The sequence below is a fragment of the Phoxinus phoxinus genome (assembly GCF_949152265.1).
Source record: "Phoxinus phoxinus genome assembly, chromosome: 4".
NCBI lineage: Eukaryota > Metazoa > Chordata > Actinopteri > Cypriniformes > Leuciscidae > Phoxinus > Phoxinus phoxinus.
This window is the reverse complement of record NC_136879.1, coordinates 31,703,891-31,722,653: the sequence shown is the minus strand read 5'-3', so window position 1 is coordinate 31,722,653 and position 18,763 is coordinate 31,703,891. Positions and strand designations below refer to the sequence as shown.

Here is an 18,763-nt window from a genome sequence, read left to right as displayed (position 1 = left end):
GCCACAAAGCCAATGACAGGCAGCTTGCTCATGTTTGCTGTCATACTGTACACGGTCGACGGATAATAAACTGAACCACTTCATCATTCTGTACTAATGCTAAGGCCATATGGGGGGAGACTGTGGTACCAGTACCAGGTGCTGACTCAAAGCGAATGATGATTATTCTTAAAGTCATAAGAATTAAAACGTCTATATAATATGACAAAAAGTTTAATCTTTTACTTTTTGTCAACCCAAAATTTTTAATTAGCCCATGATTTACTAACCCCTCAAGTCATCCTAGATGTATATGACATTCTGCTTTCAGACAAATAAAATCAGAGTTATATTAAAAATATCCAGGCTCTTCCAAGCTTTATAATGGCAGTGAAAGGCTGTTTCTGTTTTGAAGTCCATAAAATGCATCTATCTGTCATAAAAGTGCATCTATCTATCATAAAAGTGCATCTATCTATCATAAATGTGCATCTATCCATCATAAAAGTGCATCTATCCATCATAAAAGTGCTCCACATGGCTCCGGGGGGTTAATAAAGACCTTCTGAAGCGAAGCCATACTCAGTACTCTGTCCACCACTGAAATCCTGACAGTTATTTTTTAACGCCAAAAGAGGGTTTTGCAAGCCGTTAATAAATCTGGCCCATAGTATCTCATATCTATCTCATATTTATTACTTAGTATCTCAAGTTCCACTTTTTGTGAATTTATGACTGGTGTATGTCATAACTATAGTTTACTAGGGACCGGAACTGACATAAATTTCATGATTCGATTTTGATTTTTGGATATTTTTTTTTAATGTTGATTCATTTGTATATACATGGCAAATTTTCTCAAGGAAAGAAAATCTCTCAAATAATGCTGTAGACTTTACAGGGAGTCAGTTGGTACTACATTACTGTAAAATTAAGGTTTAAATTAACTGATTTGTATACAAAAAGTTAAATTACACATAAGGACGTTTTTTATAATAATAAAGTTATAATATTAACATTATAATTACAAAATTCTGTTTCTACTCCAATTTGTTGTTTGAAATATAGACATTTAAATGGTGGCTGTCATAAAACATGATGAATTTATTCAAACATACATTAAATATTGAAGAACAGTAAAATATACAGTATAATGAATTTGTAATATAGTGCATAGTATATTTAGTGAAATGCTCCTCTCTAGAGTTCATTTAGCTGACTAACAAGCTTGTGGTCACTCAATGGCTTTTTTGATGAAAATGTAACATACAATCTGTTTTATTAAAGTCTTTATGTGGTTGAAACACTGCAATTACATGAGATATAATAAGAATTTCGGTAAATTGTACTGTATCCTTCAACATACCTTCTGATGTTCATTAATGTTTATTTTGTGCTGTAACAAGTAGTAAAGAGGATCTGTTCACGTGTGCTTGATCTGGGGGTCTTGATCTAAGACAGAGGGTCTTAAATATCCAAGATATTAAAGAGATCTCCACTACATGGTCCTTTCTTATAGACCACCAACTAGACCAGCACAAGCCCAGGACAAACTAGTCTGACCACCAACGAAATTCAATAAGGAAGTAAGGAATATCAGCAGTTATGATGAAGATATAGCCTATAAAATCCTCATGTGAACTACAGGCAAATAAATAAACAAGCCACTCTGAAGGTGAGGAAGTGTGTATACAAGGCAAAAGTGGTAACCGTAAACCTACAGTATATCAACTCCATCGCTCTGAGCAGGGCTGTAAACAGCTTCTACTGGAAGGCTTCATTAGGAGCTGAGTGACAGGAAGTGATCTATGCAGATGGAGCGGGCTGAACGTATTGACTGCGGCAGATGTGCTTAGAGTGACGAGACGTAAAGGCCAGACTTTGACAACACTGATGTGTCCACACGCAGATTCACTAAAAGAGACTAATTAACCAGGGAGCACAGAGGGATTCGCATCTTTGCAGCTAGTATTGACGGGACGGGATGACCACCACAGTAGCAAGTAAAAGGACAAACATTGACCGCGAAGGACGTTTTCTGGCTTCTCCCGACTATCAGTACCGGAAATGTCCTTTTTGGTGTATTAGATGCGCCTGTTTATTGTATATGTATCTAATTTCTGGAGAAGGAAAGTCAATGGATATGTGTTGCACACCACAGATATTGCAGACCTCACCTTGCACCAGCAGGCGGGTTGTGTGCAGCGCCTCCCCCTGGTCACTGTGGGCACGGCAGCTGTAGGCCCCCCGGTCCTCCCGCGTGATGCCCTGCACTGTCAGACTGCCGTCAGTCACCTACAGAAAGCAAAAACATGGGTTCAAAACACAAATATAACATATTATATATATATAATGATAAATATAATATAATATACACATCATATTCAATTTTCATTTAATAATAAAAAGTATGGCTATAAAATTGTTCATTACAATTTACAATAATGTTAATTTCAACATTTACTACTACATTATTAAAATCAAAAGTTGTATTTGTTAAGCTTAGTTAATGCACTGTGAACTAATATGAAAAAACAATAAATGACTGTATTTTTGATTAACGAACTAACAACAAGCAATACATTTGTTATAGTATCTTTGTTAATGTTAATGTTTTATTTTTACAAATAAGACCTTACTGTAAAGAGTTACTGTAACAAATTGTCAAAATCAAATTTATAAACTAGTTTAATATTAATATTATATTATATTTTTAGATAATAAAAATGTAATCAACATTTTTTAACATTTTAACAATAAACATTTTATGCTTTCTAAAGGCCGATTGGAAATCGACAGCAATTTTTGTAACAATAAAAAAATAAAATAACCACATGACACATACTATACTTTTACTTCTGCATATATTTATTTATTTCTAATAAAAAGTATTAGCAATACATTTGTTAAAACTTGTAAATGTATAAAAATAGCTTCAATTCATATTTTAATTTAATTTGAAATGAATGTTAAAATGAGACTATTTAAACTAAATTCAAGGCCTAGCATTAGATGTTGCATTTTAATAATCATATTTCAAGCAACGTTGAAGTGTAAAAAGAGATTATGCATTATTTTGTAACAAACCAATTAAAATATATCAGTTTCCACATCTGAGCCTGAGAGTGCAGTTGCGCGTTCCCGAACAGCACACGGGTGACATGAATTATTGCGTAGGTTCCTGACAGGACGTTTTAGAACAGGAGTGGGTCGCGTCTTATTCCCTGCACGTCAATAGCTTTAGCCAGAGGAGACTGGCCTTATTGTTCCTCCCACACAATATCCCAAGGTGTGTCAAGTCCTGCTGGACGGTTGACACAATCCTCCCGGCCTGTTCCATCACAATCCTGTCGCTGACAGACACATCACACTGATGACCCAGACAAGAGGAGGTAATAAACTCTCTCAAACACTGTGTGTGTGTGCAGAGATCTAATTTAAACACACACTGTGGAGGAGGGCAGGGTGAGAAACAAGCTCTGTGCATCGAGACAAGACATCTGTGCCTCTTGCTCTTTAGTGTGTGTGTTCCTTCATCACATTCCTCCATTTCTCTAACTTCTAGCCATGGAAGCAGGGACAAGAATGGAGGACCACCGGCCTCCTCACCACTGTTCTTAAAGGTGAGGTCACGACACACTTCTTTTGAGGAAATGTCTGGGACTGTGGCTGGTTAGCAGTGGGAACAGCTTTTAAAAGTAAGAGCCAAGAAGCTGAAGCAGAGTGCTTTCTCCTCACAGAAGAAATAATTAAATATAGATTTGATACAATCTAATTGTAGCCGAATCGAGATTAATCACAGCGTATGGGGCAATTTACTAAATGTGACATAGAATTGCTTAGGCTGCTGCCAGCATTTACATTCACAGACATAAAAGTCAAGTGGGATTGTTTACGTGGGGTTTGGGGATTAAGCATATACGGCTCTTTTCTCAGAGCTACTTTTTTAATAAATTCTAATCATTATTTTTATAAATAATTTTTTTATAAAAAAGTAGCTGGTGCTATATTAAAACAAATGCAAACAAATTTGTTTGAAATGTTGTTTTATAATGCAAAGACATTCTAATGCATAATAATTGTAATGCATTAATGTTAAAACAATAATTGTAATATTAATAATAATTAATCACATACAATTTTATTATGCTTACATAAGTATATATAATGCAAAATACATAATTAATAATAATTTAAATATAACGTGAATTTGTTTGATATTAATAAACAATAATTAATTAATAATTTTTATGTTTTGTGTGAAAGGTTTGCTGCAATAATAAATGCCACTCGATTTTATATTTTATTATATCATGAAAAGACATGCTAATTTATAATAATTTTAATAACTTTTTTAAACAATTATAAATAAAAAAAGCATTATATGTAACAAAATGTTACTTAAATTCAAATTTAGTTTAAAAAGTTAGCGTATTAAAATAATTATTAATATATACACATAAACATACCATACCAAATATATATATATATTTATATATATACACACTCACACACACAAAATTATATTTTAATTGTATAAATTAATTCTGCTAAAGACATGATAGTCTTTAAAAGTAATTTAATAATAATAAAAAATATTTAGTTAGTTAAATTCAATAATTAATAAGTAGATACAAATATTTTGAATGTTTTACTTAAAGTTTGCAGCTATAATAAAAAAATACCACTGTGTTTGGTATTACTATTTTGCTATAAAATGCAAAGACGTGCTAAAGTGGCCAATGGGAGTTCACGCCTCATCCGCCAAACAGCTTATAAGACTTCACAAACGTGACCTTTTGGGAATACGCTCCAGTGCTGTGAAGCGATGCCACTGGGTAGGAGAATAACCTTGCTAAAAAGCGGTCATGAAAGAAAAACAGCAGCCAGCCATCACTTCCTGTTCATCAGTCGCCGGTGAGTAAGAGTGGCAGGCAGAATACGGCAAATGGCATTCAAACCCGCCTCGTGTAAATGCTAGCTGTGACCAAAAAAAACGCTGGGAAATGCGGAACAAGACGAACGCGGTGCAGGTGGCTGTAGTCTAGATAGAACAGATGAAAGCGAACATTCAGATGTGAGACAGAAGCAGCTACACTGTCTCTCTTGTCGTTTATTTGTCTGTTTCCTCAGGGATATCTCCTCAAATGTGCTGAGAGGCAATGCCTACTGGAGCCAGACTGACTGCCTGTTCTGTCAAATCCTGCGCCGCCTCCTCCTCCCCTGCAGCCTGCATGCAGTGTAAGTTGGAAACACGCTTGTCAGTTTTTCTCCATTCCCACTGCAGGCGTGTGCTCTTCAACTGTCAGACCCTCGACGCGGGCCCTGACTGACAGATCCTTTTCTTACAAATAGCTTGTGATGATTCACGCTTCCATTTCCAAAAGAAAAATGAGACGGAGCGATTCATTGCAGATCAAATTAATGGCTAGACTAAATTCATACTGGCTATATTTGGAGACAAAAGTACATTGTCAATGTTCTACTTTATCAAGGCAGCAGCTACCCAAAATTAAATGCTACATCATCTGAAACTCTTCACACACAATGAGTTTTGACCATCTAAACAAATTTAGATAAAAAAAAGATAAATCTACTTAATCTATAATACAATATAATATAATGTAATATAATATAATATATCTCATTTTAATTTTCTTGGTTTCTGCATTAACATATTTTAAAGATTTCATTCTAAAATGTGCGGTTATATGATTTGTGTAAGACGTTTCTTATGCCTACCACCATTTATTTGATATTACAATAAAAACATTAATATTATAAAAAATTTAAAAAAAGGTTTTCTATTTTAATATATTTTAAAATGTAATGTATTCCTACATTTTCAGCATCATTACTCCAGTCTTCAGTCACATGATCCTTCAGAAATCATAAAAAAAATGCTGATCTGGGGCCAGTTGCATAAACATAGCCATTATGTTAAGACTGTGTCTTAAGAACTAGTATGACCAACTATAAGTTAGTTACTGTAGGTGTAATCAGTCTTACTTTTCAGGCATCAAATTGGACCAATCTTCGTCTTTATGTAACTTGAAAAAATTATGAACAGTCTTAAAGAACAAAACTGTCATGACTAACTTGTGAGACTAGTCTTAGCTGTTTATGCAACTGGTGCTCAAGAAACATTTCTTATTATCAATGTTGAAAACAGTTGTGCTGCTTAATATTTGTGTGGAAAACGTGATTTCAGGGTTCTCTAATGAATAGAAGGTTCAAAAGCATAGCACATTTCGAAATAAAAATCTTTTGTGACATTATAAATGTCTTTACAGTCACTTTTGCTGAATTTAATGAATTTCTTGTTGAATAAAAGTATTAAATCCTTTCTTGCTTCTCATATAAATTAATCTACTTTTAGGGATACTCCGTTATTTTTTACTGGAAAACAAGCCAAAAACACTGAAAAAAAGCAAGAGCACAGGTACCATGTATTTCTTGTTGCTGGTCAGCTGATCCCCCTCTCTCAGCCAGGTGACCACCGGCTTGGGGTTTCCAAAGGCAGTGCAGGTCAGAGTAATGCTGCCACCCTCCCTCGCCTCCACGTACTGCGGTGGCGTGTCCGCGAACGTAGGGGGCGCTGGGAGAGAAACAAAGGACAAGTTCAGTACAGATTCTTATATATTTAATACTCTCACGTGTTCAGGACCCCATAGAGAATGTGTATGGCTCTGTTAACTTCTGCAGCCACAGAGAACAACCACTAGGTACCAGTATCATAGTCTCACATAGCCTGACCTTCAGACGGATGGCAGAAGGTCTGGACTCTATCGCAGCTTTCATTGGCCAAGGACCGCCCAAGAGGACGTTTGACTGACATGCAACGCAACCAATCACAGTTTGTTTTGTTCCGCATCATGTTTAAGGGCGTGGCAATATAATGTTGAATTGTCGATGTCCCTACAATAATAGACCAGCGTGCATCTAATAAATTATTAATTCAAGAATGTTGTGCAAGTTTGTTGCAACAATAGAGCCACGAACTTCACATACTTTTGAAAATCCTGCGTTTAGTTGATCCTGGTAAGTGCTCATTGTCACAATTGTAAAACAACGGCTTTCTTCTTCCACGAGGGGTTTTGGCGTCACGGCATTTGTTGCCAGGCGGCCCGATAAAGAACGCGACACACACGTCTCGCGGACATCCTGTAGAATTCAACCAATCAGACATTCAGCCAACGGTCCGTGGGCGTGGCGTCTGAGGCTGAGACTACCAGTATCATCCAGAACGTCAATGCAACATCTCAATGCAATCTGCAGTAGTAGCTAAAAGTGTTATGAAAGTTGACCACGCGAGCACCGCCTCGAATGCACAAAATACTCCCACTACAAGTGAAAGTGAACAGGGCCCTAAGTGATTGCTAGGTGTTTGTTTACTCATCCAACCCCAAGTCTCTATTATGTGATTCAGGAATCAGGCCCCCTTTTTTCAGTGAAAGTCTATGGGGTTGCATCATTGTTTTGCAACTAAACATAACACATCTGATCAAAGTGACTGTGAAAAACATTTCAGCATAATTGTGCATAATTACACCTATCTATCAAGTGGCAATACAGGTATAAACAATCTCTAGGACTATGTATTGTGCACTTTCAGCAATGAAATCCTAACTTCCTCTGCATGTGGGTCACTGTTAGCCTATAGCAGTTTTGCTTTCAACAGCGCAAACACCTGGTGAAAAACAAACAAAGCAAGCAATTAATGCCTCTGAACATCTGTCCATCTGTGCCTACCATGAGCTTTTTCATCCACGCTACAATCTGTTGCAGGCTAAACACAAGGGAGAAGAATTTATAGCCCAAAACATCTTGCTCATCCAATCTCTAAAAATATATATACTGTACATATATATTCCCTAGGGATGTGTCACAATGGTTGACTAATCCAGCACAAACCATTGACTAGTTTATCCGCATTTTTCCTCGCATCTTATTTTAGTTTTGATATTTTTAGCAGCAGTGCTAATTAATGTGCTGACAGCATATCAAGCAGTTTTCACAGTAAAACTTTTCAGAAACGTTGCGTTTTAATTTAAAGCACTCCCACTAAAGTCTTTGACTGTGTCGCATAGTGTTTTTGAGTTGTAAATAGCATTCTGTTCCATTCCATCAGGAAATCTGATGTGAATGCATCCTAAAGAAATGTCTCTTTCACTTTAACCCTTTAAGTGTCACCCCCCTTTTTTTGAATATACATGAAAATGCACATTCCGAACTTAAATGTTTGTAATTCAAGAATGCTTTGGAATATGGATGTAAGATTGATCTTGTTTTAAAGAAGAAATTTGGCAGATTTTTGTAGAAGTGAAATGAATTAAGAAAGTGTAACAGAAGTTTGAGTTTATGAAAATAAATATAAAATTAAACATTTTTATTATTCATATTTTATATCAAATATATTTTTTCAGAACCTGGGTGACTCTAAAACTGCAAAAAAATCAAAGCCAAAAATCTTAACAAGTTGTGTTTAAAATTTTAGGTTGATATCTCAAAAAAATGAGCTTTCAGTAAGATTTTGTTTGGGCGCAGTACCAAACTTTTTCACTCACTCCATTACTGCCCATATAAGAGCGCCTTCATTTCCATATGTGGTTTTTCTTTATTTCTAAAACATTTTCAGACCTTTTTTTCTAAAATAATTGAACAGATGCTGTCTTTTGAACTCTTGGCATGAAAACAAACTGAGGTTTCTACCATTTCTTCATGATTTTTCATGTTCATCACTATTTCAAAATAAAGGACTGAACACCTTAGGAGATGAAAATATTATTGTTGCAAATTGTTAAATTACAGCTCCTCTGTAATTTATTTTGAAAATCAGTTACCAAATATGAAAAATAGAGATTGTAAGCTTTCAAATGATATATAGTTTGTCAATATTAGTTTAGGTTTAGTATAGGATATTACTGTTTTAAATATGTAATGACTTTGGGCCCACCGGTGGGCCGGTGACTCTAAACTAGTTGCTTAGGGCGGCAACCAACCACGTCAATTTGGACACTGTCATTTTGCATATCTCTGATATTGACCAAAAGATTCTTTCTTGCTTGTTACCATTTCCATCTCTGTTTCTCTCTTAGGAAATCTCTTTGATAAACACTTGAAGGTACTTTAAGGGACAAGCAAACTCCATCACACACCTGCCCTACTTTCTGGACTTGTCTCACTATGTGTTTTCGGGAAATCTTGGGCTCACATTGCGAATGACAAACAGAAGACATATTTCAAAAGGCACTTGTCTGAAGGTCTTTCCTCACGAACAGGTGGTCTGGACAGAGCTCACTGTCTAGACACCCAACACCTCAAATTTATTTTTCTCTTACTCCAGACTTTAAGTTCTGGAAAACAAACAAGCTTAGTTTTCAAATACTGATGAAGGTCTAATTAATAATACCTAAATAAAATTATTCGAGAAGACAGTTTCATATACTGAGATATATTAAGCTGAACTAATTTGCTTTTGTAAATTAACCCTGCCAAAAATCTTCAATGAACCTGTAATACAGCTTATTTGAGGACACTGATGTAGATATCCAGCAGTGAGGTTAAATGTTTCACTTTATAATGCGTTTCACATTGATGCTGACCTCCATAAACACACAACAAAAAAACAGCGAAATTTACGTTTAAAAAAAACTGCAGCTGTAGTTTTACCGTAAATAATATGATGGCAAAATTCTAGGTTTTACGGATTTAACTTAAATTTACAGTAAAATTAAATATTTAATTAACTGATATAAATGTTAATATACCAATAGGTATCTAAGCCCTAATTACTAGTATATGGAAGTAAAGTGATGCCAGATGTTTTTGAAACAAAAAAGCTTGTTAAATTGCACTTATTGAAAATAATATGCATTACATTAACCGTGCTTATAAATCTGAAAGGTGAATATGGATTATTGCATTTTTAATAATGAAAATGTGTGTGAAATGTTTTGAATTGAAATGTTCACAGCTTAAACGTTCAACCATGTTGAATTTCAACCCTTAAAAATACAATGCATTAAAATGCAATTTGCATTTTTTGCATTTTCTTTTTTCAATTAGTGCAATTCAACAGGCTTTTTTGTTTCAAAGTCATTTGGCATTATTTTACTTCCATACTAATATCTGTTTTGAACCATTGTAATACACTGACAACCACCAAAAACTGGTGGTGGTGATGAGAAAGTCAGATGATGAATCAAAGCTCATGACAAGCAGCTTTTCCTCAAGCTGAGAAGGTATGAAAGGTGCAGTGTCATTCACATAAATACTTAACACTATCATTGTAACAAATCTGACACTAAAGTAATGCAATAAACGTTAATTTAACAACATTTGATGTAACATAAAACCCTAATGTACATAACTGATAAGAAAAAAAAACTACTACGAAGAAACAGTCATTTCAATGAAAACATACCAAATGTGAAGTGTCACACAGGGAATTCTGGGAATGTCAATTTACGTTTTGTTTTCATTGTAAATTATACGACTTGTTCTTTTTAACTTCCAAAAACTGTAAAATGTAACAGTATTTAACAGTAAATTAAATGTAGATTAAAAGTTAGATATATTACAGGTATATTCTATATAATAAAAACTTACCGTTAAAAAATTTAGGCCTACGGGTCTTTACCGTAGCATTTTTACAGTCCTTAAAATCACAATCATCTTTTACAGAGTAAAAGAAAACTGATCATAATTACAAATTGCTAATGTAGATGATTTTTTTTTGCAGCAGCAGCAGCAGCATTCATACCAAAGTCATCCATTGATCCCATTAACATTGTATGGACAAAAAACACTGAGACAGTCACTTGGCAGTCATCAAGGTTAAAACAACATGAAAAGGAGTAAATGATGACAGAACTTTCGGTAACACTTTAGTTTAGCGTCCGATTCCCAGTATCAACTAGTTGCTTATTACCACTCATATTTCTAGGATATTGGCTGTTTATAAGTACTTATAAAGGACATATTAATGCCTTATTCTGCATGACCTTATTCTACATCCCTTAATCCTACCCAGTACCCAAACTTAACAACTACCTTACTATCATAGCTAATAGTTTGTTAATAGTGAGAATTGGACCCTAATCTAAAGTGTGACCGAACTTTCATCTTTTGGGTGAATTATTCCTTGCTTAAGGGAACAGTGATGATATCTGATCAATTGAGGATTCAAACATGCAACCTTTAGGTTACCAGCTCAGATCTTTAATCGCTAGGCATCACCATAGTGGTTTAGATTGGCACTTAGTATCAGAAGCTAATGATCTGTGCCCGCTATGGGGTTGGGCAGGATGTTCTGAGAGAGACTAGTGTGACGGCCACACTGATGAAGGGCGGCTGTGTGATGACTTGAGCGTCTCCACAGAGCCACTACTGTTCTCTAAGCGGGTACATCTGCCTGGCTGACACCTGCTGGGTACACGCGGGCAGCCGGCCACCCTCTCACCCGTCCTGGCAGGAAGAACCGCCACTGTCCACACAGGATCCATACACAAGTGGATGCTAATATCGCCGGCTACAGGAAACCAGTGCTGTCAGGCTTTTCTGCCCTTGTGAGGCCAGACAGCACCTGCTCCAACAAAGACGCTTTTGGACAAGATGGGCAGTTGGAATACCAATGAACACCAGTGTTTCTTACAAAACTTTTAAGATAAGCTTATGCAGAGGATGAGTGTGAATAAGTGTTCATATCTGTGATGCAACTAGTTAACTGCACATTGAATGGTAAGTATTGATCATAATATGCTGTCCTTTCCAAAAATAATAATGTGACAAATAAGTGATGAACAGTAACTGAAAAAAAACTAGACCGCACAAAACTACACTAAACAAAGCTATGTGCAAAACAAAACTATATTTTCAGAACATAACTACATTGTGTAACGGACATAGGCCAGTAAATACTGTGCGTCTAAACTTCACTCCCCTGGCGTCAAGAGGTGCGCTAGTGATTAAGGGCAACGGTTGCGGTCTTTAGTGTCCTTGTTAGCGCGTCCGCCTCCCACGCCAGAGACCCCGGCTCGAATCCCGCTCGAGTAGGACCGGTTATATTTGGTGCCGTGACCCGGATGGGAGTGAGGTTTATGGGGGTGAGTGTAACGGACGAAGGCCAGTAAGAGCTGTATGTGTAAACCTCACTCCCCCTGCCCTCAAGAGGCATGCAAGCAGCTGTGGTCTTTAGAGTCCTTGTTAGCGTGCCCACCTCCCACACCGGAGACCCCAGTTCGAATCCTGCTCAGAGAGGGTCGAGTAGGACCGGTTACAATTGCGTAAAACTATACTGCCCACAAAAAATTATAGTGTGCAATAGGGTTGCACACTATAATCAACCCTATTACCCTATTGCAACCCTATTACCCTAACCCTAACCCTATAGTTACACTGAATCGTTCTTCTTCAGACAGTTGAATTGTCACCGTTGGAAAAAGCCCAACATAGAAGTTGCTCGCCATAGAAAAGCACCTCTTCAGCGGACTGAATTACACGCTCCTATTGTGAACACGCCACTCTGCTGCTGTGCGTATTCCGGTGAAAAGATGAACAAGAAGCTAAGCTTGTGAGGCGCTGTCAAAAGACGCTTTTATATATTGTTCATCCAAAGCATCACTGAAATATTTAGGTGAAACTATGAGATTTCTTTAAAGTTTTAAAGGGCGGGCGCGACCAAAAAAGTTTAAGAACCACTGGTTTACACTACAAGCACTTATTGCTAAAAAATAAATAATTAAAACAAATTATAGCAAGCTATCATTATTGTTCAGCAACAAATCAGGCAAGCACCATTTTGGTAGAAAAGCCATAACAAACCACAAGCAAAAGTGTTTTGATTATTAAACTGATTATAGAGTTATTTACTTATAACGTCCCACAGAAAACTTTGAAGTGTCCACATAATAAATGCACATGAAGCATTTCATCTCAAGCTAACAAAGTCAGCTAATGGACTACTCCTGAGAGGATCTCTTTAAAGGCATGACAATGCATGCTTATTAAAAGTCATTAAATGGTTACATCTCATAAGAACCTCACGCCAAAATCTACTGGGAGGAGCAATATCTGCCTCTATCTTTTTCATTTCAGTCAAAGACTCGGCCATGGCTACAGGTCAATCACACATCTGCAATCAAAGCAAATGTAGTGAATTTCAAGCAGGCCTTATGTCGTTTAGATTCAAAGCTGCATTGCTTGCAAATCCAACCATGAGCCATTTAGCCAAAAGGCTATTATACGCGCCTTATTGTAAAATGCCCTGACAACGTATAAAAACCACACACCATCTACACGCCGCAATCACTGATATCGACATTTCGGAAAGCAGAGCCAGGAGAGTGTGTGTGAGGGGGACGTGACTGAGTGAACCGGCGAACTGACCATGAATGCAAACGAGGGAGGGCATGAATGGCCGATGCGGCAGTAGAGAGGAAATAGGAAGCCATGAAATAAACCCTCACAGATGTTCGCACTAGCGCCGCCCGCCACAGCTGCACAGGTGACATTTCTCCGGCTGAAAAAAGATGAGGCAGACACTGAACTCATTCACCCTGGGCCAAAAACACACACATACACAAACAAGCACCCCGCATGCAATAATACACCCTTCGCTTGCGCCTCTCGCTCGCTCGCTCTCCCACCGCAGCTCTGAAATGGAGAAACGGCCACTGTGTGCACTTTCCAAATAAGTCACAGTGATTTCTGCAGGCGAACGGCTGTGGACTTTCAACATGGACGCGAGGTGCAGCAGACAGTTACCCTTGCTGGTGTCATTGTTTGAGGTTTGGAATATGCATGAGTCTCACATCACAAGCATATGTTAAATATACAAATAGCCTGCACTTACAGAGAGCTGACAGCACTAATTATACTGTTCCTGTGGATGACACCTCAATGTCTGACAGCAGACAAATAAATATCAGGTGCTGCTTCATTTCACAATGAATAATCAACTGAGATACAAATAAGCAAACTGTATCACTGCAGCAAACATCCCTAGTGAAAAAAACCTATACCAAAATGTATTTATTTCATACTAAGTATGAAACATATTTAGTTCATTAACATATTTACTGGCATATCGCTTGAGACTTACTGATACATTAATTAATCTTTATTTTGAGTAGGCCTACTTCTTTATTGCACAATTCACATTTCTGAATATAGAATGTGTTTTAATATCACTATTAGTACTAAGGACATTACGATCACTGTATAATTTCAGTCTTTAAATGCAAGATATTTAAAGTGTACCTAAAGTAAACTTGCAATAGTTCCATTTTAGCACAATCAAATAAAATTATATCTTTAGTTGGACCTCAGCACGACTTCCGGATAACTAACATTAAGTACAAAATTAGTTGTTCCAATTTAGCAGACTTTAAGTATATCAGTTTAGTATACCAAAAGTACAATTGTAGGGTATTTATATTAAGTAAATAATATTTAAATGTATTATACTTAGCATAAAATACATGTATTTCAAATACATTTTAGTACATTTATTTTTCACTAGGGAAGTACTCATAGCCATAGTACTCAATGGTGAAAACAGCTAGCACTACTCTACTCGTAACTTCTATTATTTTTTATTATACATACTGTACACTTGTTTGATTTACTTCAAACAGTACTAAAGGAAATTACTTATTGGTCAGGTATAAATATTCCTTGCAAAGTAAAAACATGTTAGGGATGCAAAGCCTATGGAAAAGTTTAGCAGACAAAACAAATCAAAAGTAAAATGCCAACAATAATGCAAGTTCAAATGCACCGAATTTACTCAATCCCTCATGTGCAACTTCAATCAGATGACCACATCATTGACTGCACACTTTCATCACTTCCTCTCTGCTGCTGTTCACTGAACGCACACATATCTCACTTGGGGATGTTATTCAATAAATACACTATAAAGGGCCAGCAAAGTTGCTTATCACCAACATATCAACACGGCAAACCCTAACGGTTTCTCACAAACATGTGAAGAGACAGTGGTTCTTTAATGACACCTTATGACACTGAAGGTCATGCATGTAAAATGATGTACAGTAAGAATCAGTATGCAGTGCAGCCAAATACAAAAGGCTCCAGTATTGGAATTAATCTGCCATGTCAGCACTTGATTTAAGCCTACAGCGGCGTTGTGATACTATTAATATGCGACCGAGGGCCTTTTGGATATTGACCCCCAGGCAATGATTACTGAGCTGTGAATCATGATAGTTTACATATTGTTTTAATGGATCGTATTAAATTCATCATCTAATAAAATGCAAACACTCATCGTGGAGGAGATAATATATTTCCAGCGATGCTGAACCATGCCCATAAATAATAAATCAGGCAAAATGTGATGTTCAAACAGAATGAGAGAGAGGAACATGACATGACTAAAGCCTTGAGCTACCCCAAATGTGCCTCTATAGTTTGGCACCATGGAAGACATCTCCATTAGTGTAATGGAAATTATGGTGGTGCCTGGTGAAATATTACTCTGTTTATTAGACACAGGGCATGCAGATTTCAGAGCAGGCCGATGGGTTTCTTTTGAACGCTGGTCAGTACCCAAAGGCTCATAATATTGAGTGTAAGCTTTCCTTTAAACAGTCTCACGAAATCGCTCGACAAGCACAGTTTTGTCCTGTGTTCCTAATGAAAGGGAAAGTTTTGGAGGGACATATCGATTGATAGTCCCTTTTGTTTGTAAATAGCCGAAGTCTTTTGATATCTTACAGCCATGAACTACACTTTGCTACTTGACTGTTGCAGGTGGGATTGGAGAGAATTTGATTGGACAAAAATCTGCATAGTGCATGATGAGTCGTCAATATTTCTCATCCATTTTCGTGGAAGAAAGGACCATTTTAAATATGTTGTCAACTTGTAGGAATAAACTGGCAAATGGATGACCTTAAAGATTACAGACATGGATTAAATGGCACAAAACTCTCATTTTGATTTCATGGGGTCTGTAATACTTTGACAGACACAGAAACATACTAACCAAAAACCAAATCATGACCCATTATTGTCCAATGTATGACAAGAACAAAATGTCGTCTCTAACAAGGAGGATGGCAATAACATGTTCTAATGGAAACAAGGGCAACAGACCTAGATCGAAATCACAAGGGATTACATTGCTCATTTCTGCAGCTTGAGCATAAAGGCTGTATTTGTTGGGTCTACCACACGTATTACTCACAGCAGCAGGCAGTCATGAGTGGCAAGAGACAGTCACATCCTCCTCCACTCCTCACAGATCTGATTTACTGCTGATATTAGAAATGAATATGAAATCAAGCCACGATTAGTCCTACTCCACCTCCCAAAAGCAGACATCCGTTAAAAGCGAGGAGGAGGGGAAGAGAGCATACTAAGAGAGATCTATCTATTTATCTATTGATTTATGACAGATAGACAGATAGATAGATAGATAGATACACAGATAGATACACAGATAGATAGACAGACAGACAGACAGACAGACAGACAGACAGACAGACAGACAGACAGACAGACAGACAGACAGACAGACAGACAGACAGACAGACAGACAGACAGACAGACAGACAGACAGACAGACAGACAGACAGATAGATAGATAGATAGATAGATAGATAGATAGATAGATAGATAGATAGATAGATAGATAGATAGATAGATGATACACAGATAGATATACAGATAGATACACAGACAGACAGAAGATGATAGATAGATAGATAGATAGATAGATAGATAGATAGATAGATAGATAGATAGATAGATAGATAGATAGATAGATAGATAGATAGATAGATAGATAGATAGATAGATAGATAGATAGATAGATAGATAGATAGATAGATAGATAGATAGATAGATAGATAGATAGATAGATAGATAGATAGACGTCTCACCGTTGACTGTGAGGTGAACCCAGCTGCCGTTGTGGAAGGTGTCATATTGTTGTTCCAGCATGAGGACCCTGCACTCATACCAGCCCTGGTCTTCTGAGCGCACCTGGTCGATCTGCAGAGACGCTTTGCCATGCAGGCTGGTTCGACCTGAAAGCGCACAGGAACAGAGAGCAGAGTGAGACTGGTGCAATAGACTTTCAAAAAATTGTTTATTTATTTATTTATTTATTACAGAACAGGATTATTATTGTTAACTAAAACTATTCACAATATTACTAAAAACTATAATACTCAGGGGCGTCATTAGGCCCTTTTTAGGTGGGCCTGAGCCCTAAATAAACTGTACGAAAATTCATAATTGCCTAAATCTACTTTGAAAATCATAAAAACGACAGAAGGCTTTGGCTCCTCCCCGTCTTTTTGTCTGAGTACTTTAGCGTGTTCTTCAATCCGCAGCGGCGCGGCGCCAACGTCAGAAACAGAGGACAAGGTGTGTGCATTTATTGATAGATTGTTATGATATCTGCATCTGTGCAGTTCTTTGTCGTGAATGCAGTTTTTACAACCTTTTGATTTTAATTGTTTTATTAATTATAAAAAATAATAAATGTTGGTTTTAGTTCTAGTTTCATTTAACTAAAATAAACACTGACATGTTGTGAATAAGTCCATCCAATAAGCAGCATCAACAAAAAGCCTCATTTATTAAAGCATGAGGAGAATTTCAGGGTAAACTGTTAATTAAAACCATCCTTGCATAAACTACTGTATTCAATTCAAAGTTAAATGGTTTTATGAACATTTTACACCGACATTCATTCTTGTGTTGCATGAAAAAGCCCTTTGTAATGTGTCGCACTTTGTAATAACGTGAAGCATGTTGCATCCGAAAAAACCTGACATAACAGACAGCGGCACCAGTTAATGACAATTTAACAAATGCACTGACGTTAACAAACAAGCTAAATGAATTTCAAGGTCCATAGTCTGCCTTTTTTAAAGCGATTCTTACTCTGCTGTCAATGCATTCTGCGCACACTGCTGAAACAGGAAATTTATGTTTTAATTAGCTGTCTGTGTAATATTGTTTGGTGGAGATTATTATTTGTTATCTCCGTGAAATAAAGCCCAGTACTGCCATTGTGATTACAGTTAATCACTCCAGCATGTAAAAAGAAAAAAACGTTGAGCTGAATATAAAAATGAGTAACTCTATGAATGTTATAAAGCTAGCTTAAAGTCACATTATATAATGTAGCAACTCTACGTAGTATTTTCAATGTTTCACCAATGGCTGTTTTTCTATTCACCAAATTATTATAAGCAGCAAGCCAACATGTGGAGCAATGTATAACATTACTAGCAAAGTGATATTCGCTTGATTTCAGCCCCTCCTACACTATCAAATGAAAAGTGTACTGTCCTTTAAATAGAAAAGAACAAAGTATCACAGCTCACATCTGAGTGTTACACTTTCTGTACTAAGAGGCTTAGCAACACTGACAATACAAATAGCCACGGAAAGTGAGAGAAATATAGGCAGTCAAGCATCTCTCTGACCGAACTAAGCCATTCCAGAGCTAGCCAATGCGAAGATACGATCTCTCATTTGCCTATTTCAGGACTTTAGCTGGGATTGAATGTTTTTGAAAGTTCAGGGCACTGTTCACTGGGCCGACATCGCCTGAGTGTCTCAGACTCACATATTTACGTTCCGGCTGGCCTTCATACTTCATACTGCTGTGTACTGAGCAGTAGATATCATAGCCCTGGGATCACAGCTGCACCTGAGAGAGGAGACAGCAGGTTTCCAGAGCAGAAAATCAATACGGCACGGGGCAGAGGAGGCTGCGGTCTTGCCGTAAAAAAAT

General features: G+C 37.0%; 1 protein-coding gene across 1 annotated transcript in view; it reads right to left on the bottom strand.

Annotated features, from left to right (window-relative positions):
* igsf9ba (immunoglobulin superfamily, member 9Ba) overlaps positions 1-18,763 on the bottom strand; it is a gene marked incomplete at its 5' end in the record, with an annotated part of 61,595 nt that overhangs the window by 23,393 nt on the left and 19,439 nt on the right. Inside the window, 3 exons of the mRNA XM_079609316.1 lie at positions 2,157-2,274; positions 6,426-6,577; positions 16,893-17,039. Of these exons, the coding sequence (XP_079465442.1) occupies positions 2,157-2,274; positions 6,426-6,577; positions 16,893-17,039 (417 nt within the window). The remainder of the gene's footprint in view (positions 1-2,156; positions 2,275-6,425; positions 6,578-16,892; positions 17,040-18,763) is intronic.